Source organism: Balaenoptera physalus (genome assembly GCF_965194825.1).
Source record: "Balaenoptera physalus genome assembly, chromosome: 10".
Classification (NCBI taxonomy): Eukaryota; Metazoa; Chordata; class Mammalia; order Artiodactyla; family Balaenopteridae; genus Balaenoptera; species Balaenoptera physalus.
Genome location: NC_138889.1, coordinates 113,855,221 through 113,882,128, shown reverse-complemented (window position 1 = coordinate 113,882,128; position 26,908 = coordinate 113,855,221). Strand labels below are relative to the sequence as shown.

Below are 26,908 nucleotides of genomic sequence, written 5' to 3'. Positions count from 1 at the left end.
GTCGGAGCTTGGAGTCACCAGTCCGCGTGGGGCAGGGGCGCCAACTTTACTGACAGACACATGTATGTACACGCGTGTTACAGAACACGACACACCCGTAGGGAAGACCGGACGCTCATGATCCAAGGGATAAAAAAAGCACCGTGAGCAGGCATCGAGGGCCCAGGCCGCGTCCACCGGCCGCCCCGGAGAGGCCCGCGCCCCCCGCCCCGCTTCGGGGCTTGGCGGCAGGAGCGCACCGCCAAGGGCGCCGCTCACGTGACGTCCACTCATAACTTGGCCAGCAAGTTCCTCCTCGTCCTCAGCGCCCCCGTCCTCGAGGGTCCTTCCTGGCCACAGAGGCCCCACGGGCGCTCACACGGTGACCTTCTCGATCACAGCCTCGGCGACGTGGACGTCGTCCCCCTGCGTGGTGACGGCCGCCGACCGGCCACACACGTGCTGGTGGTCCTTCCAGTCCTGAAAGGAAGGACAGACGCCGTGTTACGGTTCCGAGTGAGAGGCCGTGCCCGCGAGTGGGTCCGCACGCGCTGAGCAGCCAGCCCTCCGGGGCAGGGGGCTCCCAGCCTCGCCCACCCTGCTGTTTAGGGAGCCACTCCAAAGGCAAATACCCGGGATGACCCTTGAGCCACGTCCACGCTCTGATCCTGCTGCTGCCTCCCTGGGACCTAAACAAAGACACTCACACCTGCAGAGGAATACTTGTCTCTGATGTTGCTGCCCACCATGTTACTTATCATCGCAGAAGTGAAAACACCGAGCGGGAGCCAGCCACATGTCCACAGAGGGGCTGGGAGGCCGTGGCCCCCAGGGAGGTCGGGCAGGACGTCCACCCGCCCCCCCAGCGCCCCCCGTCAGGACGGGAGCTGCCGTCGCCCGTTCACAGGCGGGAAATGGAGCCGAACTTGGCCTGGAGCAGGGCTCGCTCTGGGGGCCCGACGGGGCGTGGTTAGTGGAGACACGGACCCCAAGACGCACGGAGAGGTTAGGGTTTGGTGAGCCACGACAAGACTTGAATGAACATCACACACACTCGGAAGAACAGAGACCAGCGGTGACCCCCGGAGGGCAGGGTTCCAGCTGCCTATCTTCATGCTGTCCTATGTCTTCCGAATTTTCTACAAGTGTTGCCTTATTTTTATAATAAAAAAGTAAAATTTCAAATCATTACAGGCATACCTCGGAGACATTGCGGGTTCAGTTCCAGAATAAAGCGAATGTAGCAATAAAGCGAGTCACACAAGATTTCAGGTTTCCCGGGGCTTATACAGATCACGTTTACACTACACTGTAGTCTATTAAGTGTGTGACTGTACGAACCTAATTCAAAGACACTCTATTCCTAAAAATGCTAACCACCACCTGACAAGGCAGGATTGCCGCACACCTTTAATCTGTAAAAACGCAACATCTGAGAAGTGCAATAAAACGAGGTCTGCCTGTATATCAAAAGAATAAATTTTTTAAATTTATTTTTTATTGAAGTTTAGTTGATTTACAGTGTTGTGTTAATTTCTGCTGTACAGCAAAGTGATTCGGTTATATACATATATTTTTTCTTTTTCACATCATTTTCCATCATGGTTTCACAGGATACTGAATATAGTTCCCCATGCTATACATTAGGGGCTTGTTGTTTATCCATCCTGTGTATAATAGTTTGCATCTGCTAATCCCAATCCATCCCTCCCCTACCCCGCTCCCTCTTGGCAACCACAAGTCTGTTCTCTATGTCTGTGAGTCTGTTTCTGTTTTGTAAATAATTTCATTTGTGTCATATTTTTAGATTCTACATATAAGTGATATATGGTATTTGTCTTTCTCTTTCTGACTTACTTCACTCAGAATGCTAATCTCTAGGTCCATCCATGTTGCTGCAAATGGCATTCTTTCATTCTTTGTTATGGCCGAGTAGTATTCCATTGTATGTATGTACCACATCTTCTTTATCCATTCCTCTGTTGATGGACATTTAGGTTGCTTCCATGTCTTGCCAATTGTAAACAGTGCTGCTATGAACACTGGGGTGCATGTGTCTTTTCGAATTAGTTTTCTCTGGATAAATGCCCAGGAGTGGGATTGTTGGATCAAATGGCAACTCTATTTTTTAGTTTAGTAAGGAACCTCCATACTGCTCTCCATAGTGGCTGCACCAATTTACATTCCCACCAACAGTGTAAGAGGGTTCCCTTTTCTCCACACCCTCTCCAGCACCTGCTAGTTTTAGACTCAAAAAAATAAATTTTTAATTTGTAAATTACCTGACTAGATTACCTGACTCTGTAAGTCTACACAGTATGCAAAACTTCATGTGTGCTGGGCTCAATTCCACAGTGTTTCACACCATACATAAAAATTAACTCAAGTTGGGTCATAAATCTAAAAATAAGAGCTTAAAGGGAGCTCCCTGGTGGTCCAGCGGTTAGGACCCGGCACTTTCATTGCCATGGCCGAGGTTCAATCCCTGGTTGGTGAACTGAGATCCTGCAAGCTACGCTATGCGGCCGAAGAAAAAAAAAAAAAGAGCTAAAATTATAAATGTTTTAGAAGAAAATAGGAGATTTTCCTAACCTTGAGTCAGGCAAAAGTTCTGAGATATGACACCAAGAGCGTGATCTCCATTAAAAATGTTTTTTTAATAAACTGGACTTCTTGGGACTTCCCTAGTGGTTAGGACTCCATGCTTCCACTGCAGGGGGCCCAGGTTTGATCCCCGGTTGGGAACTAAGATCCCATAAGCCTTATGGCACGGCCAAAAATAAAAAATAATAGATAATAAACATTTTTAAAAAGTAAACTGGACTTCATCAAAACTAAAAAAACTTTTGCCCTTCAAATGACACTATTAAGAAATAAAGAGGCAAGTCACAGACTGGGGGAAAATACTTGGAAATCACATATCTGATAAAGGACTTGTAACCAGAATATACACAGACATCTCCACACTCGATAAGAAGAGAAACGATCCCATTTAAAAACGGGCAAAAGATTTGAATAGACATTTCCCCCCAAAAGATATACAACGCCCAATAAGCACACACAACGATGCTCGACATCTTTAGACATCAGGGAGATGCAGACTAAACGCACTGATGTCGCTTCACACTCGGCAGCAGGGCTACGACCGGAAAGCAAGAGCAAGCGCTGTGGACGTGGGTGGACCCGCCGCTGGAGGGGGTGCAGTCACCTCGGAAAAGTTGGGAAGTTTCTTACTAAAGTTAAACACAAGTTTACCATATGACTCAACAAATCCATGTACGCATGTAGCCAAGACAAACAAAAAGCTGTCTCCACCCTGGAGCTGGCTCGTGAGTGTTCACGACAGTCACGTGGCGGGAACCACTCCGATGTCCGCGGGCTGAGGACTGGAGGACAAGACGAGGTCCAGCCACACCGTGGATGCAACTCAGCCTCCACGTGGACGAACCTCGGAAACACGCTGGTCAGAGGAAGCCAGATGCGGGCGACCGCGTGTTATACGACTCCTGCTACGTGAAATGTCCAGAAGAGGCAAAAATCTACAGAGAAAGAGATTCGTGGTTGCCAGTGGCTGGGGTGCGGGCCCGAGGGGGCTTTTGGGGCGATGGAAAGTTCTAAAACCGAACTGTCATGTTTGCACAAATGCAAACTTACTAAAAACCACTGAATCGTACCCTTAAAATTAGTGGATTTTATGGTACGTAAATTCTACCTCGATGAAGATGTAACACATACACACACACACCTCACATGGGATTTGGAAAGAACATAAAGTCTGCACGTAAAAGCCAAAACAATTCATGGCCCTTGTCCAACTTGTAAGAAGGTGAGTAACATTAACTACCTTTCCAGGTCTTTGGGGGGCACACAGAATTCTGGGGAGCACAGTGGGCGGGCCCAGAAGCTGCGGTGTCGGCGCCACCATTTACTACAGGGAGCCTATGGCTCAGGGTTTTCAGGTCCTACCGAGTGTTCATGATGGATCCCACGTGAAAACTACGGTTTTTGAACTTCACTGTACATTGATTTTTGTAAATATTGGGTTGGCCAAAGCGTTTGTTTTTTTCCATAAGATGGCTCTAGTAGGGCTTAACTGTCTTTAACTTCATTCAAAACAATTTTGTTAGACTGTATTGTGACAGCTGTCATATCAGCATGCATTTAAAAAAAGGTTATCAAAATTGGTGAATTTTTGTGTAGCCATTTTAATACTGAAGGAAAAAAAGCAACATTTTCCGCATATTATGCTTTCCTATTTCGAGAAAGGTAAAAATGCAGCTGAAACCCCCCCAAAAAAGACTTGTGCAGTGTATGGAGAAGGTGCTGTAACTGATCAAACGTGTCAAAAGTGGTCTGTGAAGTTTCGTGCTGGAGATTTCTCGCTGGACGATGTTCCACGGTCAGGTAGACCAGCTGAAGTTGATAACAATCAAATCGAGACATTAATTGAGAACAATCAACGTTATACCACGCGGGAGGTAGCCGCCATACTCAAAATATCCAAATCAAGCCTTGAAAATCATTTGCATCAGCTTGGTTCTGTTCATCGCTTTGATGTCTGGGTTCCACATAAGTTAAGCGAAAAAAACCTTCTTGACCGTATTTCTGCATGCGATTCTCTACTTAAACGTAATGGTAACGTTCCATTTTTAAAACAAATTGTGACGGGCAATGAAAAGTGGATACTGTACGATAATGTGGAACGGAAGAGATCGTGGGGCAAGCGAAATGAGCCACCACCAACCACACTAAAGGCAGGTCTTCCATCCAAAGAAGGTGATGTTGTGTATCGGGTGGGAGTGGAAGGGAGTTCTCTATTATGAGCTCCTTCCAGAAAACCAAACGATTAATTCCAACAAGCACTGCTCCCAATTAGACCAACTGAAAGCAGCACTCGACAAAAAGCGTCCGGAATGAGTCAACAGGAAACGCATAATCTTCCATCAGCATAACGCAAGACGGCGTGTTTCTTTGATGACCAGGCAAACACTGTTACAGCGTGGCTGGGAAGTTCTGATTCATCCGCCGTATTCACCACACATTGCCCCTTCGGATTTCCATTGATTTTGGTCTTTACAAAATTCTCTTAATGGAAAAAATTTCAATTCCCTGGAAGACTGTAAAAGGCACCTGGAACAGTTCTTTGCTCAAAAAGATAAACATTTTAGGAAGATGGAATTATGAAGTTGGCTGAAAAATGGCAGAAGGTAGTAGAACAAAACGGTGAATACGTTGTTCAATAAAGTTGTTGGGAAAAATGAAAAATGTGTCTTTTCTTTTTACTTCAAAACCGAAGGAACTTTGTGGCCAACCCAATAAAACCAAAGCCTATGCCTTTATCAGGGCAGCGTGTCACAGGAGCACAAACCTAACACAATCAGCAGAAGAAATGGAGTCTCTGTCAACAAGGTTATACCTGAAATATAACTGCCCAATCCACCAAGAGAGGTTCCAAGACTGCAGCTTGCATTTAGACAAAATGTTATCTGGCTAAAACGACTCCATCAAGAAATAAACCCACGAATCTTCCTCTGATGGTTCAAAGTCAGGGAAGAGTCACCGATCAGCCGCCCTCTCGGATCACGAGCTGGCAGGAGCCCGTCCACCCCGCCGGCTCCTCCTGGCTGCCTGGGCTCCTCCCAGCGTCCCCGAGCGCAGCAGGCATGCGGGCCCTCTCCTCAGCACACGAGCCATAGGTGACACCAGGGAAAGCAGACCTGCGGGTCTCCTTCCCAAGTCTCCCGCCCCGGGAACGGGCCAGGGCTCAGGAGCATAGCTGGGAGCCCTTGGACACGCTTTCCGCGCTGTGCTGAGCCCTGCAGCCCCCCGGGAAGCCCTGAGACGCAGGGGAGGAAGGTGTCATGTCCCACACACCCTGGTCTTGGGCGTCATTCCTGCCCACCTCCCACCCGAGGACATCTGAGGATGGGGCGCTTTGGGAAGCCGCCAGGCACAGGGTCCCCTGCGCGGCAGAGGCTGTGTCCGCAGATGCAGCTCCAAGTCACAGGCACCAGGGATGGGGTTTTTTACTATTTGTCCACCCAGCAAGTTACCTTTTTTAATCATGGAAAGTTTCTAAGAGGAGAGGATAACCCCACAGGCCCCAGTCAACGGCTCGGCCCCTCACTCTGAGTAAGGGTGAGAAGAGTGATAAAAACCTGAACTAGCAACTGCCACTCCAGAACGCTCTCTAATCTCCTCAGAATCAGATGCCTACATGGACAGTCGCGCTGACTCTCCGGATCTATGACGAGGCGTCCAGGGCTGGGGAGCACTGACCGCGACAAGGTCAAGGCCATGGGGGAGCAGCGGCCTCCATGGCCGTGGCCACGGCCTGCGTGGCTGCCTCAGGGCTCTGCCGGAGCCCAGGGACAGCGCAGAGGCGATGCAGGGGGCGCCTACCTTGCGCTGGCAGAAGGTAGAGCAGTAGTTGACCTTGTGGCAGCCGGTGCACTCGCTCAGGGCCTCCCGGCCGCAGTTGACACAGAACTGCTGCAAGAGGACACAGGCGTCAGTCGCGGGGACAGACTGACCCGCGTCCCCGCCCCCCGCTGCCCAGACGCGGGGTGAGCGCCTGCTGAGCGGGAAGCAGGGCTCCAGATCACACCGATGAGCCAACCTTGCTCCAAATACCAGGGGATTTCATTGCCACCAAGTACGTGCAGGAAAGCAGACTGAGGAAGGCCTGGATTCTCAGCTGTCAGGATCGTCTCCTGAGCGGTCAGGCCCTGCAGCCCCCCAGCCAGACCCTCACCCACAGCCCAGGCGCCCCCAGCCCGGCCACGCGGCTCCGTAAGACGGGTCTTCTGTGCGCCTTCCCCACAGGACGTGAAGGAGCTGCTCCTTCTAAGCAGCCCGGGAGGGGGACTCCAGTGGCACCACCAGCGCTGGTGTGTGCAGCCGTGGCCCGCGCTGCCCGGCGCACCTGGCTGCACTGACTGCAGGCCGGGCCCCGGTCCCGGCCAGCGGGTGCGTGTGTGACCTGCGCGCCCATGAGCCACGCCAGAGCCCGTTTAGAACACCGCTGGCCGCCCCCCACCGCCACTCCCGAGAGTACATGCAAAGCAGCGAACCGCTTCTTGGTTCCGGTTCTGGCCTGCAGCTCCCTTCTCGGCCCAGCGCCGACTGACACGCTCCACCCTGAAGCCCCGACACCCGCCTCACTCGCTTCCGGAAACACGCGCGTTACGGGGACCCTGAGGGACTACTAAGTTAGCCTGTCCCCTGTCGCTACTTTAAAGAGCAAGATACTTACAGAAAAAAAACGAAGTCTGTAACCACACACAGCAATTCCTCCAGGGAGAGCAAAGGTCTCACAGTTAGTGGGAGCAGAGGTGCGGCTGCCCGTGAGGCTCGGGGGCCCCACGGACCCTCCTGCCTCTCAGCTTGGAAGCCCTCAGGGAAGCGCAAGCCCCGCTCACCTGGACCTGCCACGCCAGTGCTCCGGCGCCAGCACAGGTCTCGGAAGACAGCAACCACTCAGTAAATACCTCTTAACTGCACCAAAAGCCTGGGTCGTGACTAGACCTCGTGGGGCGGGAGCCGCTCTTGCGTGGCAAGTACTTCCGACCCCAGGCTCCCAACACATCCCCTCGGGAATAACTTCTTAACCCAAGATAACTGGGAGCAGGAGATCCGGGTCAGACACGCCAGCTACTGTACAGATGGAGACGGACGGGCACAGCCCTCGGGCTGTGTCTGCACACACCGGTCAGGACCCACTGCTTCCCTGCTGCCAGCCGAGAGCGCCCAGATCTTGGTTCTTAAGAGCATTCGTTCTCCAATAAAGGAACCAGGCTCCCTGGAGAAACGGCCGATTCCAGGGCTGGGGCGGGGAACCCCCAAGATGGGCCTGGAGTGTCTTCTAGCACCAGAAAGGAGGGAGGTGCTCTGAGGGGCAGGTAAGGGACGCGGGAGCCGACTGAGAGCTCCAGCCGCCAAAGCCAAACCGGATGAGCAAAACAAGTAACACAAGTGCCATGAGCCCATCTTGATACAAACAAAGGTACAAACAAACGTACAAGAGACAGATCCCCCGCGGAGAAGAATTCTGGAAATATTCCTAGATCACCCCTGTCCAGGAGGGGGACCCCCACCCAGGGTGACTAAGGGAGGAAAAGGGGAAATCACTTCACAGATGGAAACCTCCGATCTGCCCCAAATGCGCATGCTGGGCCTTGGGCCCTGGGGCCCTGGAGTGAGATGAGTCTGTGAGGGGGGCGGGGGGCTTATGAGAAGAGAGAAACCAGAGACCTCCCCCCGCCCCCCGCCCCGGCAAGGCCAGGAGGCACGTCTGCAGCCTGGAAGAGGTGTCACTGGACCGACCCGTGGGCACCGGCTCTCTTCCGGCGCTGAGAATAGTGTCTGCGGTGCAGCCAGAGGTGCCGCCCAGACCGCCCACCGCTGCTACTCTTCGGGCCACAATTCCCTCTTGAAAAGGAAGTTGGGAAGATCATCGAAGGCCTGAGAAGGAGCCGGGGGACATGAACTCAGGCCAGAGCACAGGGATGGGGCCCAGAGTGCGCGCGGTCCCCCAGCCAGGGGCCGTGGCAGGCGGCCCAGCGCCCTGCAGCCACGTGGCTGGCTTGTGCTGGACACGGCGCCCTTGACGGGAAGGGCATCTGGTCTTCCGCCCTGTTTAATCTCTGCTGAGCTAACTATATACACACAACACAAATGCCCCATGGTTAAAACTGGCAAAATCTCTTTAATAGTTCAGCAGGGCTAAAACTTGATTTTTCAAGAAATTCCACATAAAACGTCCAAGCAGGCAGCCCTGCTTCCCTCCCTGGGCCGCGAGCACCTGCGCCCTCACAGGGAGCCGGGGAGGGAGGGTCCAGCCTCCTCCTCGGGGTCCCGAGGCCTCTCTCGTCCGGTCTTCCCCACCAAGCCCCAGCGCTCTAAGGAGGACGCTGTGGACAGGATCCTCCGGAAGAGTTCTCCGGGGCGGCCCTCCCCCGACCATCCAGCTGGGGGGCTCCGTCTCACCCTGGCGACGTCAGGGTGCCCAGCAGCCTCTCCACAACAGCCACCGGTGCCCCCACCTGGCCTCCTGGCTCATCGTCCCCCAGGCCCCGCCGGCCGCTTCTCGCTGCCATCACCTGCTTCAGGGACACGTTTTGCGTCCCCTCACTCACACGTGACTCAAGTCAGGGCCTCTCAGCCCCCCCGAGCCCCCTGAAGCCCCCAGAGGATCCTGGGGAACAGGCTCTCTGAGGAGTCCGGTTCCCAAGAACCCAGCGTCCAGGCGCTGTGGTCATCACGGGCCACAGGGATCAGACACACTGCCCGTTACGAAGGGTGAACACAGCGGGTGCGCAAGGTGGCCACCCCACGTCTGCACGCAACTTAACCAGGTCACCCGAGGAGCCTCGCGACACCAGCACACACGCAAGGACACTGGCGTCCACCCACCGGTGGTACCCGGAAAGGACGGATGCCCAGCTTCCCCCCGCCATGTGATCGATCAGCTTACAGGAAAACTACTGGAGGACACGTCACACCTATAGCTCCGGAGAGAGGACAAGCACACCTGTAAGAGCTCCAGCCATTTTCAAAGCTCAGGATGCGGGAACGTGTCGGATGCCTTGGCGGGGGAAGTGGGCTCAAGCCCCTCACTAAAGGCTGAGCATCCTTCCGCCAAACAGGATTTTAAGGATAAAAGGATTTCACGTTGTATTTGTTCCTTAAAAATTCATAAAATTACAAATGAAATGCAAAGCCCAACCTTTCACGGTGGGGACCTCAGCGATCCAGCTGCGGCAGACGCTCCTGGCTGACCCGACGGACACGCACGTCAGCACGTGTCCCACGGTGGGTCGAGGGGGAAGTTCTGCACAACAGGAATTCAGCTTCTGGACCCTTAAATGTGGGGTGAGCCTGGCCGTGACTGTGGGCTTTTCCTACGTGAAAAACAAAACCCACGCAGCTGACTCAACACGGTGCCCTGAAAGTAACCTCGGGACCGACCAGGTGGAAACGCCTCGCTCCGTCTTTTTCATGCCACCCGTCTTTGGAGAATTTTCATAGAGGGGAAGAGATGTGTCTAATTTACTTGTAATTTTATTCGGTGAAAGAAAGGTCCACAAAAATTAATGAAAAATGTAAAACTGAAAGTTAAACCGCTTCCCTGTTGCACTTCCCTGCTGGGATGAGTTTCAGCTTTCTGTGCTGTCGGCGCCACGCCAGGCCCAAGCCGCCCGCCGTCCAGCCGGCCTGACCGGGGGGACACAGTGGTCTCCCCACTCCCACAGTCTCGGCAAGGGGGCATCCTCGCCAACCCCCCGGGGAAGTGAGGGTCACCCCCAGCCGTGCTCAGCAGGGACAGGTGGTGGTGAGGCCGTGGGCACGGCACACGGCACACACGGTGGTGGATGCAGGACGGGCAGCCGCCCTGGCAAACAGTCTGGCGGCTCCTCAGAAAGTGAACCCTGAGCCACCGTGGGACCCAGCGGCTCTGCTCCCAGGTACACACCCAAGAGAAGTGACAACACACGTCCACACAAACAGCTGTGCAAAAATGTTCAGGGCATTGTTCACAACAGCCAAAAAGTAGAAACAATCCAAATGTCCACCAATGGTCGAGTGAAGAAACACGTGGTATGACGACTAATGTTAAGCCATAAAAAGGAAGGACGCTCTGGCCCAGGCGACAGCGCCGATGGGCCTTGACGACACTCTGCTCGGCGAGAGAAGCCGACACAAAAGGCCACATGTTGTGTGATTCCGTTTCCAAGAAACATCCAGAACCGGCAAAGCCACAGAGACAGAAAACAGGTTGGTGCAGCTGGGGCCTGGGGGTGGCAGGGAGTGATGGCTAACGGGTCCAGGCCTTCTTTGGGAGGGGAAATGATCTGGGATCAGATGGTGGTGATGGCTGTATAAGTTTGTGAATAAACTACTGGATTGTGCACCTTAAAGGTGTGAATTCCACAGTATGTGAACCATATTTCAACGAAGAAAAAAATGCCCTTTCGTTATGCATATTGGGGATTTTTCTGAAGTATATGATCAGAAACATGTGAACATATGAGTGCATTTTGTGATTAAGACGTTGGTTATAACTGCAAAAACCAGATACGATTAAGTATTTTAAAAACAGGACTAGTAAAATGTTTACAAACATGAAATATGCAGAAATTAAATTTTTAAAAAATTGGTTGCCAAGCAGCAAGAGACCACTTTTGCTCCGCATGTGCAGCCTCCAAAACCAAAAAGAATGAAGGAACAGTTGCCATTCTGGTGACCAGAGCAGCCTGTAGGGCTGACCCTCCCAGACAGTCACCACGGGGCACAAGACACAATGACCTGAAGGCTTGAAAGCAACTAAAGCAAGCAGGAATGGGGGTGGGTGGGTACTGAACCCCAGGGAGGGGCGGGGAGAAAGGCCCAGGCAAATGGGGCAGGAATGGGGGGGGGGTGGATCCAACCCTGGGGTTGGGGAGGTCCTCGCAGGTGGGGCAGGAATGGGGTGGGGTGGGGTGGACCCAATCCCGAGGGGGAGGGGGGAGGGGGAAGGCCCCCGGCAGGCGGGGCAGCTTTTCCCTCAGGGCCTCCCCTGCCCACCAGGTGTGTGCTGCCACAGATGGCCACAGGCACTTGCCGCCCCCAGGCAGCCAGCACGGGGCTGAGCCAACAGAAATAGCAGCCCAGAAGGCGGCGCTGAGCAGGGACCTTGGTGTCCCCCCTCCCCCAAGAAGGGCCTGCATTCCCGCACGTGAGGGGGCAGCAATGCCCACCCCCACCCAGACCAGGACTAGAGATGTGACGGGCGGAGGTAACCGAGACAGACCCCCCCTCACACAACAAAGTTCAGGAGACCAGCCAGGAGCTCAGCTGCTTCTGAGAACCAAGTCCAGCACTTTTCAGGGGAAGAGAGAGAATCCAACAGAATTCAGAGCTTCTGCCATGAATAACCCAAAAGGTCCAAAAAACAATCAAAATGACTGGAATTCGAAGGAAGGAACAGAGCTTCCACAGTCAAGAGGAAAGGAGCGAACAGAAGCAGATCCTGAGCTGACCCGAAGGTCAGGATCGGCCAAGGTATTAAAGAAGCGATGATGAAGATGGTCAGTGAACTGCAGGAAGACGCGACCATGCTGAGCGGCTGGCTGGGGCACAGCAGAGTAAAGGAAGCTCCATAAAAGACGCACGTAGACTCTCAATCCACTGCCTCTTGGCGATGAAAGCCCCCCTACTTAAGATCCAGCAAGCCGGGTGGCGCGGCCAAAAAAGAAAAAAGAAAAAAAAGGAAAATTGCACCTGAAAAGCTCTTCTTTCCCCTTACCTATAAAAAGTAGTACTAACTGAAATTCTTTTTCTTATATAGATTTGGTGGAAATAAACCAATTTGACTCCCCTACAGACCAGAGTGACACTGAAGGCGCGTCACTGTATGGTCTCCAGCCTCCAGCCGCCCCCAAGAGGGCTGTGGGCACTGAGCAGCCCCGCCCGCCCTCCTCCGGCCCCGCATGAGCCCTGGGCAGTGAGGACACACCTCCTCTCGGCTTGGGCACCTGCCCCGCGTCACCTGGAAGACTGCATCCCAAGAGGCGCCACAGGGCTGAGGGACCCTGTGCTGCAGGAAGCGCTCTGGGCGCAAGGCTTCCTGAACCACGGGGACCTCGTCGGCAGTGAAATACCCGTGACGGCGCCTCTGGGGCTGAGAAGCCAGTCCCCGCGGGGCCAAGATGCGGGCACAGAGCTGGGTGCCTGGAGGGGCTGGTGACTGCAAGACACACACCTGCTCCGACCTCTGCCCCAAAGACACAGCAGAGGACGCTCCTCCAGATTTGATAACACACGAGACCCGTTTCCCCGGGAGGAGGACGGCCTGACAGGGTGAGTGACATCTACAACAGGCGGGCACTCAACAACAACGGCTGGTGTGTGTGAGGGACAAAAATGCCCGACAGGTAATGGTGGCCACCTGTCTATCAGAGAAGCTTCACTTGTATGTGGGCCTCCGGGTCCCCCTGCCCAGGAAGGTGGGCGGGCTCTGCAGGTGGCAGCCACAGACCCGCTGCGCAAATGGTACCTCTTTCCGCTCTGCATCCGCCTGGACTCTGGCCTGGGCCGCGGCGGCTTCTCGGTAGGAGCTGGCCTGCTTGGCCTGTTCAAACAACGTCTTCAGCTGCTGCGCGGTGTTGAGCAAGGAATTGACCATCTCCTCCAGGTACAGCCAGCTCCGCGGTTCCGACATCTCCAGCCCACTGACCACAGCGGGAGGCATGGTTTTGGTGGGGGTGGAGGGCGGCACCGCCAGGGCAGGTAAGGATGTCAACACTAGCGTGTGGAAAGCAAAACACAACAAGAACTTAACCCACCTCCTGGCTTCGAGGTGCCTTCGCATGCCCATTGAATGTGGGAAAGTAGGGTGGCGAACAGATCACACCCACGGCCCCCCCTTCAAGCCGCCCGTCCATGGACGACACAACAGCTGCAGGTGAGGTGACCACGGAGCTTGTGCAGAGCCAGTGTGGGGGCGGGGGCTGTTACATCCCACAGAAAGTAAAGCAGACGGAAGAACTAAAACCTCCTGGTTTCGTTTCTGCTCACACAGAAAGCCTTTGGGGATGTCTGTGGTCCCCGGGGGGGCTGATGAGGGATGCAGGAGACAGGGTCCCCTCAGCTGGAGAAGAAAGTCATGGAGGCGGGAGGGAACCTCAAAGGGACGCTGTTCTGGACGGGAAATGGAGACTCGCACACGCGGATGCGCGAGGGCTCCCCACCCCTGTCCCGGGGGGCCTGGGGGCAGAGACACCCAGGCTGTGCTGCTGAACGTCTAACATCCTCCCAGAGAAGAACCCCTGACTGTAGCGTCGGCCAAGTCCTTGGTGTAAAAGCCCCACCAAGGCCCGTTTCCAGCCCCCAGCGAGAGGCCACTGGACACGGGCTGCAGGAGACACACGGTCAGCGCTCAGGAGCCGGACAAGCGACGCCTGCCCCCCTCGGCCATGGCCAGACCTTGCTGTGAACCCTGCCCCCCGCCCCCGCAAGGGCAGGGCCCTGGAGCCGGACATAAGGAAACGGGCAGCGTGACAGGGTGGACAGAGGACGCAGCAGCCGCTCTCGGGGCCCCCGCCAGCCAAATCAGGGACCATCCCAATACAAATCATCCCAGTAACAGGTTGCAACGCCCTGAATGAAACAGGAAGCCACGCGTCCACGCTGAAACAAGCAAACAAACAAGTAAGCAGACGGGGGACGGGTAGGCCAGGCCTCGCAGCCCTGCTCAGGGCACAGCCGACCACAGGGGGCGGACACTCCCCATCCAGGCCCCGCCCAGACCCCGCAGTCAGGAGGGCCGCAGCCCGGCCAGGAGGCTCACCGGGCCTGGGCCAGGGTCTGAGGCAAGGTGTGGGGAAGAGGCAGAACGGAGGCGAACTTTAAGAGTGGGAGGGCTGTCACAGCAAGAGGAGACAGCGTGAGACAAGCAAAGGAGAAGGAGAAGGGGCGTTTTCTAGAACTCGGGGACAAGTTTCTATCTTACTGTCTTGTCTCTGGCGGAAACTGTAAAAAACACAAAGGTCCACCAGCTGGGATACCGATTCTCCCCGTAAAGAAGCGTCCTGACATAGAAATGTGTCCAAAACGTGCCGTCAGTGACAAATCGCTCAAAACGCACACGCGGGGCGATGTCCCCGTTAAGCTTCAGGCGGGGCGAGTCACAGACATGCACACCCCCTCTCACCTGGGGCCGCCCGGACGAGCGTCCCCACGGGACGTACCCCAAGCACGGCGTCCTGGTCAGAGCCTGGCCGCAGCTCAGGCTCTGCCGGTCACAGGTCGCTATGTGAGCAGCCTCACCCCACACAGAAACGGGCGGCAGCTTCCAGTGGAACCTGCTTTACACACACAGGCCCGAAGCCCCACACCCCACTTCACCCAGGAAGCCTTTCGGAAGGGTGAATCTGCGCAGGACGGCCACTCGCGGAGAAGTCTTCCACACTGACCTATTTTGGGATGAGACGTTGGCAACGCGGCCTCCGGGAACGGTGCGATCTGACAGCTGTCCTGATACCCTGGGTAGTGGGGCTCCGGGTGGCCGACCCTGCATGGGGGCTGCACGCCTGCCTCTTGTACTGTCAGGGGAGAGAGACACGGTGGCGTGAGACCCAGCTGTGCTGCACGTCCCGCAGGGCAGCTCCTGAACCGCGGAAGTGGAGGACGTGAGCTGTCAGAGGGAAAGTATCTGGGACGTTCTGGGTGAAACAAAACGCAGCACAAAAGCCAGTTTCCACCGTTCCCTTTCACCTTCCTGAGGCGGCTACCAGAGCATTACGCGTGCACGTGGGGCGTTCCTGCCCCCCGGCGCCCGTCTAGGCTCCGCGAGCAGCCTCAGCCTTTCAGGTCCTGGTCCCGCCGCCCCTGCCCGCGGGGGTCCCCACAGCTCCTGCCCGTGACCCCGCTGGGGCCGCGTTGCCAGGCGCTGCGACAACTCGCCTGTGGCTCCCGCGAAGACGTCGCCCTGGGCCGGACTCTCCGAGATGACCGCGGTGGCCTCCACGGTGGACGCCCGGTCGAAGGTCAGCGCGCCAGAGGTAGTGATCTGTCCTGAGGGGGTCACGGTGACTGGAAAAGCAGGAGAGCTGTCACTGCGTGCTGCGCCCACCGGGCACAACGCAGGAAAACCCCGGGGCCGGGGCAGGGTGCGCGGGGGCCAAAGGAGCATCCGCCGGCCCACCAGCCACCTCTGCAGGCGCGGTGCCTGGGGGGGACCAGAGACGCCCACCCCCACCAGACGCAACTCCTGCTGTGTGTCCTGAGCACCTGGATGTACTGTCTCGTCAGAAAGCAAGAAATAAAATTTAAAATAACGTAAGAAGGACTTCGTAGTTTGAATTAAGAAAACGATTTTCGTCAAAGCTGAAGAGAAAACGCAGCGGTGTCCCCAGCATTCTGGGGGCTCCGTCTCCTCCTGCCGACCAGCACCAAGGACACGGGGCGCCTCACCTGCAGAAGTCGTCGGGCTGCCGAGTGCCCCTGGCGACTGGGCGCCCCCCAGGCCTCTCCCGCCACCACAGCCCTCCGCCACCAGCCGCCCCACGCGCCTTGCGGTCTCAGAAGCGGGCGCCCCCCCGTCCCCCCCTACACGTGCCCCCGCCGCGCCTGCCCCGGGGCGGGAGGCCGGGAGGGCCCAGGGGCTGCGCGGACTGAGACCCAGGCCTCCAGTCGCGAGGTGAAGCCCGTGCCGAGGACAGGCCGGGGCCGCAGAGGCCAGGGAGCCCCCGTGAGCGGGAGCCGCGCCTGCTTCTGACCCAGACCCCTCGGCCGCACGCGTGAGCGGGACACGCTAAGGGCGTGGCGCGCGACGACAGCTGCTTCACCGTGACTCACAGGTGGTGGCGGCTGCGGCGGGAAGCAGGGTGATGTTCTTGGGGGCGTCCTTCTTGACGGGCGTGGCGGGCAGCTCGCTCTCCTTCTTGCGCCTCTTGTAGGGGACGAAGAGCCTGACGGGCCCGCTCTGTGGCGGGGGGGGCGCGGGAGGCAAAGTGAGATGCGTGGAAACGCCACCCAGCCACCCGGGACTGTTCTCCGAGGCGACCTGCCTGGAGACGTGCCCAGACTGCGGCCATTAGACGGAACCGCGCGAAGCTCCCTTAGCTCCCTTTAGGTCCCAAACAGCTTAAAGTAACAGACAAGGGACTTTCGGAGAGAACGTGTGGGTAAGAGCGCCTCAAACAGGAGAGGGGTATCAACACCAAATTTTTAGGAATTCCCGGAAGACAGAAAACAAGTGGGGACCAAGGAAGGAGAAGGGAGAGGGCCCGTGGGGAGCAGGGGGCGCCCCGCAGACCCCGAGGCCCCGACACACGGGAGGAGAGAACCTGGAAGGAGCAGAAACAGCAGGAAAACGTGAAGGTCCGGGGAGCCTCCCAGCTCACGCCCAAGACCCCCGCGGGCTCGCGGGCCCTTCCTGCTGCCCGTTCAAAGCTGCTGTGGACCCGCGAGCGAGCTTCCGTCCTACGCGCCAACCCCAGAATCTCCCCCAGGCTCTCCCGGTGGCCCCCCCTTTACTGATTCCCTCCACGCGATGAGACGCTGCCGTCACCTTCTAGACTGAACTCTGTCCTCAGGACCTCCTGTGAGGCCCTGCCCCTCAGGGTGGCCGTATCTGGAGTAAAGAGGCAGCGGGGGTCTTGAGGGCAGGGCCCTGACCCGCGGGGATTAGTGCCCTCGTAGGAGCAACGGTGTAAGCGAGAGCCTACAAGCCAGGAGGAGCCCCGCCAGGCACCAACCAGCACCTTGACCTGGGCCGCCTGCCTCCACAACTGTGAGAAAGTCAACGCCTGCTCCTGAAGTGCCCTGGCCTCCTGCCCAGCCCCCGCAGACTGAGACCTGTGCTGACAACCCTTGGACGTGTTTCCTTCAGCCCCGAAGACACAGAGGCTGCTTGGAAGCCTCGTCTGCTGCCCCCATGATGGGCAGTGCCTGCCGCCTGCTGCTTTTCTTCTGCGTGGCTCACACATCCCTGGCCCTTTACACGTCTCACGATTTCTGTTGAAACTGGACATTTTAGGTGCTGTACTGAGTGGCTGTGCGGATGACTCCCCCTCCCTCCAGGGCTTCCTGGCCGCAGTCCTGGACAAAGTCTCTCTCACCCCAGTGTGGCCCTGCTGGCCTCCAGGCGGCAGTGACCAAGCCACCGCACCGGCTGTTGGACTCGGCCGACTGCTGTACCCTTTGCAAACTGCTCCACTGTCAGATCCAGTCACATGAGGCTCCTGGACTGGGTGGCTTTTAGGACAAACCTTTGAGGAGGCTCCTGTGGTCACTGGCCCGGTGCGAGGTTTAGCTGGCTGCCCTCCTGCACTGCCGGCCTGCTCCCCACGGGCTGCCCTGGAGCAGGGCAGAAACGGCACTCAGGCCATCAGCCCTGCTCGCCGAGCTGCTTGGTCTTCTCGGCTGGCCTCGGCGGCTGCGTGGACCTCCACCCTAGGGGCAAGCGGGGCCAGGACGATGGAGCTTCCCTAGGCTGAGCTGGAGGGAAGCAGGGAGGGAGCAGGGCCTGACTCGAATGCCAGACTCACAAGATTTTCCTGGATAAATGTTTCTTTTTTTGTTGTATGCCCCCAGGACGATCTCCAGAGACCTTAAGTGGTTGCTTTTTATCATTTTCACCAGTTAGGGTTATGTATCGACTTAACGTGGGATGGGGGGGAGTGGGTCCCTGGAGCCCTGCACAGCACCACTCCTGAAGCAGAAGCCACAATGTTTCAATTTGATGAAGTCTGACCTATGAGTTTTCATTTCATGGATTGTGCCTTTGGTTCCATGTCTAAGAAATCCCTGGTCTAACCCTAGATCACAAAGATTTTCTTCTACAAATTGTAGTTTAGTTGTGGACACATTTGGTTGTATGATCCATCTTGAATTCGTGTGTATATGAAGTGGGGTGTTTAGGTCAAGGGTCACTCCTACGCCTGGGAGTGTCTGTCCCCACACCTGCAGGTCCGTGTGTGGACGGTGGGTCTGCTCCTAGATCGATGGGTCCCCCCCGCCAAACACGGTCTTGACCGCGGAAACAATGCAGCAAGTCTGAAAGTCAAGTGCTTGATTCCTCCCGTTGCAGTCTTCGTCCTCAAAACCGTGTTGCTACCCCTTTTCCTCTGCCTTTCAATACAAATCTTAGAATCAACTTGTTGATGTCTACAAGATCCTGCCGGGGCTCTGAAGAGACCCGTGTTCAACCCACAGACCAGTGTGGGGAGAAGGACATCTGCACTGCATCAAGGCCTCCAGCCCGCGGGTCCACATCTTCTCGGAGTTCTCTTGCTGGCAGTTTCTAGCTTCAGTGCACACGTTCCATACATGTGCCGTCAGGTGACACCTGAGGATTTCAGCGTTTGGAGTGACCCTAAACAACCCTACCAGGTACTCCATGCTTCCCGATGGGGCTGACCCCCAACTCTGCTCCTCTTACCCCTGAAAGATCTCCAAGGATGTCACCTACCAGTCTTCCCAAGCAAACTTTAAAAGTATTTTATTCTCACACAAATATCGTACTGGTCATTCTACTAGACTCATGTGTGATCTACACACGAACTAGACAATTTTAGAATATTTGGTTTTCCCACTCAACAACATCTCTCCAATTAAGTTTTCTTCCATAGCTGCTGCTAATTAACCAGGTGAGTAATCAAAATTAAAAAAAGAAATCTCATCATGCAGCTTCTTAGTTAATTTTAAGACATTTAAAAATAATATTCAACAACAGGAACATTGAAACAAAACTGGTACTTCACACATAACAAATTAGTATCATACTTTGAAAGCTATACAGCAACATACATTAAAACTAATGCAAATATCCCTTTTTTTTTAACAGTTAAGAATTCAGGATAAGAAAATACTTCAAAAGACATTAAAAGTTCTCTATATAAATCAGCTCACTGTAGTACTTTTTACGACGTGACGTTAAAAATGAAAAACATAAAACAGCACATATATACTTGTCACCACACAAAAAAAAAGTGCAGTTAAGACAATGACATTATAGGGACTTCCCCGGTGGCACAGTGGTTAAAGAATCCGCCTGCCAATGCAGGGGACATGGGTTCGAGCCCTGGTCCGGGAAGATCCCACATGCCGCAGAGCAACTAAGCCCCTACACCACAACTACTGAGCCTGCGCTCTAGAGCCTGCGAGCCACAACTACTGAAGCCTGCGTACCTAGAGCCCATGCTCCGCAACACGAGAAGCCACCGCCATGAGAAGCTTGCACACCGCAATGAAGAGTAGCCCCCGCTCATCGCAACTAGAGAAAGCCTGCGCGCAGCAACAAAGACCCAACGCAGCCAAAAATAAATAAATGAATAGATTTATAAAAAAAAAAAGACGGTGACATTATAGGAGCTTTCCATTATTTAAGAAAGTTTCCCTTAACGTTCTTTGAGCAGCCCCGGGGCCCACTTGAGGCCTCACTCATCAGAGTAATGTTCAAAAACCAGAATTTGAGGGAGAAGCTGAGCTGGAAGCAGCCCTGAGAGGAGCTGAGGGGAGCAGGGGCCCACTCACCAGGGTCATGTCATCACAGCAGGCGGCACAGGTGCAGGAGGCGGCATGAGGGTTTAGGATCCCGTCCTGAAGTTTAAAAAGTACCGCGACATGTGAGAAAGTCGGCTCTGAAGTGAGTCAACAGCCCCAGATCTCAACCAGTTTCACCCCGATCCCCCTGTGAAGCTAAAATCCCACCATTTCCAGAACCTTCTCTCTTGTACACATCTCTGGTGGGGGCAGCATCTACCTCTCCCCTGCCAGGGAGTGTAGGCGTGACTTCTCTATCAACGTCCTAGAGCTAAACCGGAAACAGCAATGAGGAGCCCTCGCCTCTCACGGATGAACTCAAGGAGAGAGAAGTCAGGTGTCTTTTAAAAAGTCACAGGCAGGGCTTCCCTGGTGGCGCAGTGGTTGAGAATCTGCCTGCCAATGCAGGGGACACGGGTTCGAGCCCTCGTCTGGGAAGATCCCACATGCCGCGGAGCAACTAGGCCCGTGAGCCACAACTACTGAGCCTGCGCGTCTGGAGCCTGTGCTCCACAAGAGAGGCCGTGATAGTGAGAGGCCCGCGCACCGCGATGAAGAGTGGCCCCCACTCGCCGCAACTAGAGAAAGCCCTCGCACAGAAACGGAGACCCAACACAGCCAAAAATAAATAGATGAATAAATTTAAAAAAAAAAAAAAGTCACGGGCAGAGTTACTCAGTTTTCCTCGGTCTCTCCCGTGTATACGTGTTATTAAACTTCCGTTTATCTCCTGTTAATAAATAAACAAAAGTCACACGCACTCAAACGGAAGCTGTTACGTTGCCTCATCCACTGCTCACAACAAGGTATGGAGCAAACACCCTCAACATCCCATTTGGAACATCAGGAAGCAGATGGAAAGGTGAAGTAACTTGCCCCAGGTCACACCGCAAGTGAGCGGGGGACTCGAATCCCATCTGTCTGACTCCAGCCTGTGAGCCCTGGAAAGCCCTGCGGCCGACGCCCCAGGAGCCAGGCCTGCAGCTTGCGGCTCTGGGCAGGGAGGCCGACGCCCCAGGAGCCGGGCCTGCAGCTTGCGGCTCTGGGCAGGGAGGGTGGGGAAGCGCGGCACCTGGGTACCTGGATGAGGCACTGCAGCGGCCGCCCCGCGTAGCGGATGCTTCTCTTCCAGTCTTTGCTGCTGGCCCTTCCTGCCATGGCTTCAAACTCGGTAGGGCTGTACCAGTTCTCCCCCTGCTTAATGCAGCGCCCCCGGCCTCCTGAAAGGACGAAGCCCCCCCCTGCAGTTCCCGCTGACACTGGGCCAGGCCCATCTCCCCTCCCACCCACTCCCCCTAGGCGTCCCGGGCCTGCCGGCTCTCAGCCGCTCCCTCGGTGCCCCACGGCGAGCCCACATCTGCGGGCAGCGCTTCCCACCGCATGCCTGAGCCCCGACCTGCTGCCCACGGTCACCGCACACTCCACCACATCCCACATGGAGCTCGTGACCTCTTCCCACTTGCACAGCCTTCTGCCTACGGGCCACCCAGCTGACCCAGGACCTTAGGGAACATGGTCCAGCCCCGCCCCCACACGGGCCACCCCATTCCTCAACCTGCCCGTTTGCTCAACTAGTTTATGCGTCATTACAGCCATCCTTGGCCCCAACTTACAGTGGGGGATGCAAAAGGAAGGCGATCCTTGAAACAAAATAAGCAGCAGCCTGGGCCCACCCCACGCGTGCCCACCTGGGCCCACCCTGTGCCCACCTGGGCCCACCCCACGCGAGCCCACCTGGGCCCACCCCGCGTGCGCCCACCTGAGCCGAGCCTGCTCTTATACAAGGTGCCACTGATGTTCCGACAGCGCACAGGCAGCTCACTGTCGTACACCGATGGGTCCCAGTTGTACTTAGTTCCACCTTTCTCTTGGCCGGGAGCCAGAGGAGTTGGAGGAGACTGAGGGCCTTGAGCAAAGAAAGCATCATGAACATGAGACCCCGAACGCACCCCGAATAACAGAAAGGCACGACAGCTTGATTCTAACAGGTTCTTCCCCCAGCTCAGCTGCATCGCCCCCTGCAACTCTGGGCAACTCTTCTGTTGCCTGAAAAAATCCACTTTTTATACTTAAACTAAATAGTATTTGAAATTTGAAATTCACCACAAGATAAAGTTCACCCCCAGGATAAACTCCACCAGCTCTCGGAGCGTTTTGCCCCCGAGGCCTGGAGCAGGAGGGCAGTACCGGGGGTGAGAGGGGCAGCGGGTGCCTTCAGCCCGGCAGTCTCCACGATGCTCCCGTCCGTGTGCACGACGATCAGCGTGGCCTTCTCGGTGTTCAGACTGTCCCCGATCTGAAGGGCTGTCCTGCCCGACTGGAGGAAAGAACACCAGTAGTCTCAAGTGACAGCGGCTGCCACACACCTGCACGCTGGGATGTGGTCCTACAGAGAGGTTCCAGCTGACACCGCCACCGGGGGGCCCACCATGCCTCAAGCTTCTCAGATGCAGAGCCAAGGCCAAGAAGAGGTGACACTAGGTCTGCATGGCTCTGAGCGAATGCTCACATGGCTTGTCCAAGTTAAGGGATGAATGTGTTCCTGGAACAGGAAATGCCCTCCCGTCTGCCTGGGCAGCCTCTGAGGTTGCAGGCCTCAGGGGAGGGTTTCCGACAGGCCAAGTTCATAACCACAGCCAAGGCCCAGTGCAGGACCCCTTCTCATGCCCGAGCCCACCCAGACACGGGGCATCCCAAGCCACGCTGCTTACGTGCCTCTCCACTGGGGCTGGATGCTGCCGTGACTGCGCCTGCCTCCTCTGGGCCAGCCAGATGCCCCTTTCCTATCCCTGCGGGCGCTGAGCCCACCCCAACTGCCCCCAGGCGCATGCTCATGGCCTCACTCAGACAGCCCTGGAGTGGACTAGAGACCCCGGCGCACCCCGTCCACACCAAGGCCTGGGACACTCTCATGCTTTCACGCTGAGAGGATAAAACTAAGACAAAGACCTTTTCTTACATCTGAAAATGTGGCCTTCAAACCAGGGGAGGTGAGTAGAAGTTTATCGTGGGGTTGCGGGCCCCCCACCCGGCGTGCACATGCACACACCTGGCCTGCTCTCACAGACCTGCAGGGTCAATGCCTCAGTAAGGGCGTCTACACTGCTTGCGTCTGAATCACTGAATTCGTACAGCTCTCGACCGGAAAAACAATGCTTTGTGTTCATTCGAGAACCACAAAGTATTTTTCTCATGAAGGCGTGTGGGACATGTAGATACTTGAGACCCCCTCTCCTTGTCAGTTTCCAGAAGGATCACACTAGTTTCTGGGTCTTCTTGTCCTCAGAGCCCGCTGACTCGGGGCCGCCCCTAACTCCCCGACCCTCTGGCTCCAGCCCCTCCTAGAAAACGAGAACGTGACAGAGTCTGCTGTCAGGCAGGACACCCGCTAGAGGCACCAAGTCACTGCCTGGCTATCAGCTTGTGGGCACCCTGATGCCGTAAGAGATAAACCAAGACTCTTAAATCTGCACCCCTGAGTCCTTCACCAACCTACTGCCCTTACACTCAGCAGCAAGAGTTTTCTGTCCGTCACTATCTCAATAACAACCACTTTGCTTTCAAGTGTACAGCGTCCCAGGTGTGTGATCCAGGCTACAAGGAAACCGTGCGATCTCCCCTTCCCTCCCCTCCCTGGGCAGTGGGCAGTGGGCACAGGGCAGGCTCAGGGTCTCTGGGGGATGGGCCACCCCCCTTGGGGCTGGAAGCGCTCCCATGGTGGCTTACCAGCACGTGGCCCGAGAGTGAGGCGGCGTTCGCCACTGACGTGGTGAAGACGTTGTCCGCCGAGGCGCCCACGTTGGCCACTGTCACGGTGGTCACCTCTGCAACACAGGAGCCTGACTCAGGGCCCAGCCAGAGGCCACCGGGGATAGGGCGGGGGTGGGGGGCGGCCCACGGTGGATCCAGGTCAGGTACCTGCACTACTGTGGGAGACCTCACGCTGTACACGAAACGCCCGCCCAACGTTTCTAGACCAGTCTGAATGACCTGGTCCTTCCAAGGACAAGAGGCCACCTCTCCCTCCCCACAGAGCCTGCCACACACACACAGTGAAGACCACGGGGCACGCCCGCCCTCACTCACCCACTGAGCCGGCCACAGCTCTGCCCTGGCATCTCACTCCCTTCTAGTTAAAACCATACCCCAAAGAGGCCACTAAAATCCTAGAGTTCCCTCCCTTCCGGGTGGGGACCCTCCTGGCCCCTCTCCTGCAGGTCAGCGCAGGAAGGCTCACGTCTATCCCTCCCTCCCCTTCCTTCACCTCCACCTGCCACGGACCTCTTCCTCCTGAAAAGCGGCAGACCTGCCTGTGCCCACCCCACGCGCCCCCCAACTCTAAGCCCGGCCCCTCCCAGCAGCGTCTGTACACGGGGGCGCCGCCGCGCCCTGCCGCCCCCGTGCTCCCCCCACTGCCCATGGCCCACTCCTGCCGGGCTGCCCTGGACAGCCCTCCCTTGATGCTCCCCCAGCCACCAGGGGTGGCGTTGCCTTCTGGAATGTCCCAAGCCTAGAGCGCCTGTGACCTGGGGGAGGTGCTCAAACTGACCCAGAGTCCTGCACATTCCATCAGCCCGAGCTCACTAAACTGCTCTAAAAACACCTGCTCCCCATCTGTCTCCTCCACCGTGTCCCAGGGAGCCCGGGGCCAGGGGGTCTGAACACACGCTCAGGTCTAAAGAGCTCGCCAGCAGCCCGGGAGGCAGCCTCGAGCCGGCAACGTGTCCTGCTGAGTTACAGAAACCCGGGAATCACCTGACCTCGGTAATTCACAACCAACAAGTTCTAACACACTGGAAAAACACAAGGATAAAACTCTGCAAGAAAGAAACACCTGATGTCAATACGCGTCTCCAATGTTGCCAGGAATAGCATCACATTCCCTTTCTGCACTCAGAAAAACACGTGCAAAAACAACACGAACCTGAAGAAAAGCCTCACCATCCAAAATCTCAACTTTAAACCAGAGTTTAGCAACGAAAGTAGAACCCTTTAAGGTCCACAAAGCCTTCTTTCCCTGCTTTTTGCGAGGATCCCGGACAGACCACAGGCACTGGGGCAGCGAGGGAACGGGCTGCAGGCCCCACCCAGCTCCTCCAGGGCCGGAAAAACCGGAGCACTGTGTGGGGAGGCCGCTGTCCAGTTCTGAAACCCATGAAACTCCCTAGGGGAGAAGAGCCTTAGGATGCTCCCCAGGGGTTCCAGTGCCCAGATCTGCCGGCCACACGGGAGCCCAAGTGGGAGGGAACAACGCTTAGGAAAGTCTCTCCCTCCTTCGGACGGTGCCCTGGGGAGACACAACCTCTAAAGGGCGCTTTGGGGCGTGGCTCATGAACCTTGAAAATGAGAATGTTCTGTGCGACAAGAACAAAAGCGTGGGCCAGCAGCCCCGGTGGTGCCCGCAGAAGGGAAGATCTGTAAAGGAAATGGGGGCCACGCGTACAGGCCAGAGGGGAGACTGAGGAGCACGGTGCTGGCTTCCAGGGCCACTGTCCCCAAGGGCTGCGGGCCCTCCCAGGCTAAGTGAGATGCCTTGCTCCTCAGGGCTAAGGTCACAGCTGAGCAGGCCCTCAGGATTCTGGGTGACCAGATGCACCCAACCCCGGGCTCCTCCAGGACAGGACCCGTGTCTGACCCCTGTGTCACCAGCACCCAGGACAGAGGAGGAGAGGACAGGCAAGGCAAGAGGCAGGTGCTGAGAAGGTTCTGGAAGTAGTGCAGAGCACTGAAAGGAAGGAAAGGAGTTCAGGGAGCAAGTATGCGGCAGGGCAGGGCCAGGATGCTCCCATGGGGCAGGTGTGCAGGGACCACACGGCACACGAGGTAGGTGCGAGGCATGTGCTGGGGGAGGATGCGTGTGCCAGTCAGCCAGGCGTGCGCAGGGCAGCTGCGCGTGGAGGACAAGTGTGAGGAGCAGGTGCGCGCGGAGCAGGTGCCGGCAGGTCGTGCAGGAGTGTGCGGGGCAGGCGCGCAGGGCAGGTGTGGGGCAGGTGCGGACAGGTGCGCGGGAACCGCGGGCGGGCGGCACTTGCCTGCGAAGGCGGCGGCCGCGGCGGCCTCGTCGGGGCCGGGCAGGGCCTCGGCGCCCATGTCCATGTGCCCGGGCTCGGCGGCCATCACCGCCACGGCCGTCACCCGCCGCGTCTCACGCTCCGCCTCCGAGTCTCCGTCCTCCTCCGAGTCCTCGTCCCTGCTGAGCACCGGCTCCTCCGCCTCGCCTCCCGCCGCGGCCGCGGCCGCCGCCGCCACAGCGGCCGCGGCCGCCACCGCCGCCGCCTCGGCCAGGCCCAGCTGCTTGGCGGCCGAGTCCGAGTCCTCCATCCGGACTCCGCCGAGCCCGCCCGAAGGCGCCGGCCGGGGCCGCCCGAAGGCCGGGACGGAGCCCGAAGCGCGCTGCCCGAGGAGGCCGCCCGAGCCGGGCCGAGCCGGGCCGAGCTCGACCGAGGAGGGCTGCCCGAACCGAGCCGAGCTGAGCCGAGCCCGCCCGAAGCCGGCCGCCAAGCCGAGCCGGGGCTCCCCGAACAGGGGCCGAACCAGCACGAAGAGGCCCTTGTCGAGTCGAGCCGAGCCGAGGCCTAGAGTCCGGAAACGAGGTGGGGCCAAAGTGGTCCGAAGTGCGGAGCCGAGTCGGTCCGAATTGGTCCGAGGCCGCACGAGGGTTTCCGAGAGGCTCTGCGCTAGCCCTCCTCAGGGCCTAGAAGGCCGCGCCGGCCGTGGTCCCCAGACAACAGGGTCCCCCACTGTGAGACCGACTCTGCCGGCCTCCGACGCAGCGCGACCCGGCCTAGAGAACCTTGCGCTGCAGGCTCTGCCTGCACCCGCCGCCCGCAGGAGCCGAGCCCGCCCGAGGAGGAGCCGAGCGGAGCCGAACGCTCCCGAGCAGGGATCCTCACAAGCGAGC

At 57.0% G+C, this 26,908-nt stretch overlaps 1 protein-coding gene across 10 annotated transcripts; it reads right to left on the bottom strand.

Annotated features, from left to right (window-relative positions):
- Positions 1–27: 27 nt before the first annotated feature.
- DEAF1 (DEAF1 transcription factor) lies at positions 28–26,460 on the bottom strand. Of its 10 annotated transcripts, none has more exons than XR_014268237.1 (14): positions 26,040–26,457; positions 23,734–23,831; positions 22,195–22,324; positions 21,767–21,913; positions 21,088–21,227; positions 19,999–20,064; positions 16,318–16,444; positions 15,424–15,552; positions 14,934–15,062; positions 13,016–13,263; positions 9,707–9,881; positions 6,382–6,471; positions 3,235–5,347; positions 360–459 (listed from the first exon to the last, which is right to left on the bottom strand). XR_014268237.1 is itself a non-coding variant. In XM_082478301.1 (13 exons), the coding sequence occupies exons 1-13, from the start codon at positions 26,326–26,328 to the stop codon at positions 302–304; spliced, it is 1,926 nt and encodes a 641-aa protein (XP_082334427.1). In that variant the 5' UTR covers positions 26,329–26,455; the 3' UTR covers positions 28–301. The 10 variants fall into 10 exon arrangements, 5 of the variants coding, with proteins under 5 accessions (XP_082334427.1, XP_082334430.1, XP_082334429.1 ...); XR_014268239.1 differs by lacking the exon at positions 3,235–5,347 and adding an exon at positions 8,968–9,083 and having other exon boundaries at positions 441–459; positions 26,040–26,456; XR_014268240.1 differs by lacking the exon at positions 3,235–5,347 and adding an exon at positions 8,968–9,080 and having other exon boundaries at positions 441–459; positions 26,040–26,456.
- Between the last annotated feature and the right edge of the window lie 448 nt (positions 26,461–26,908).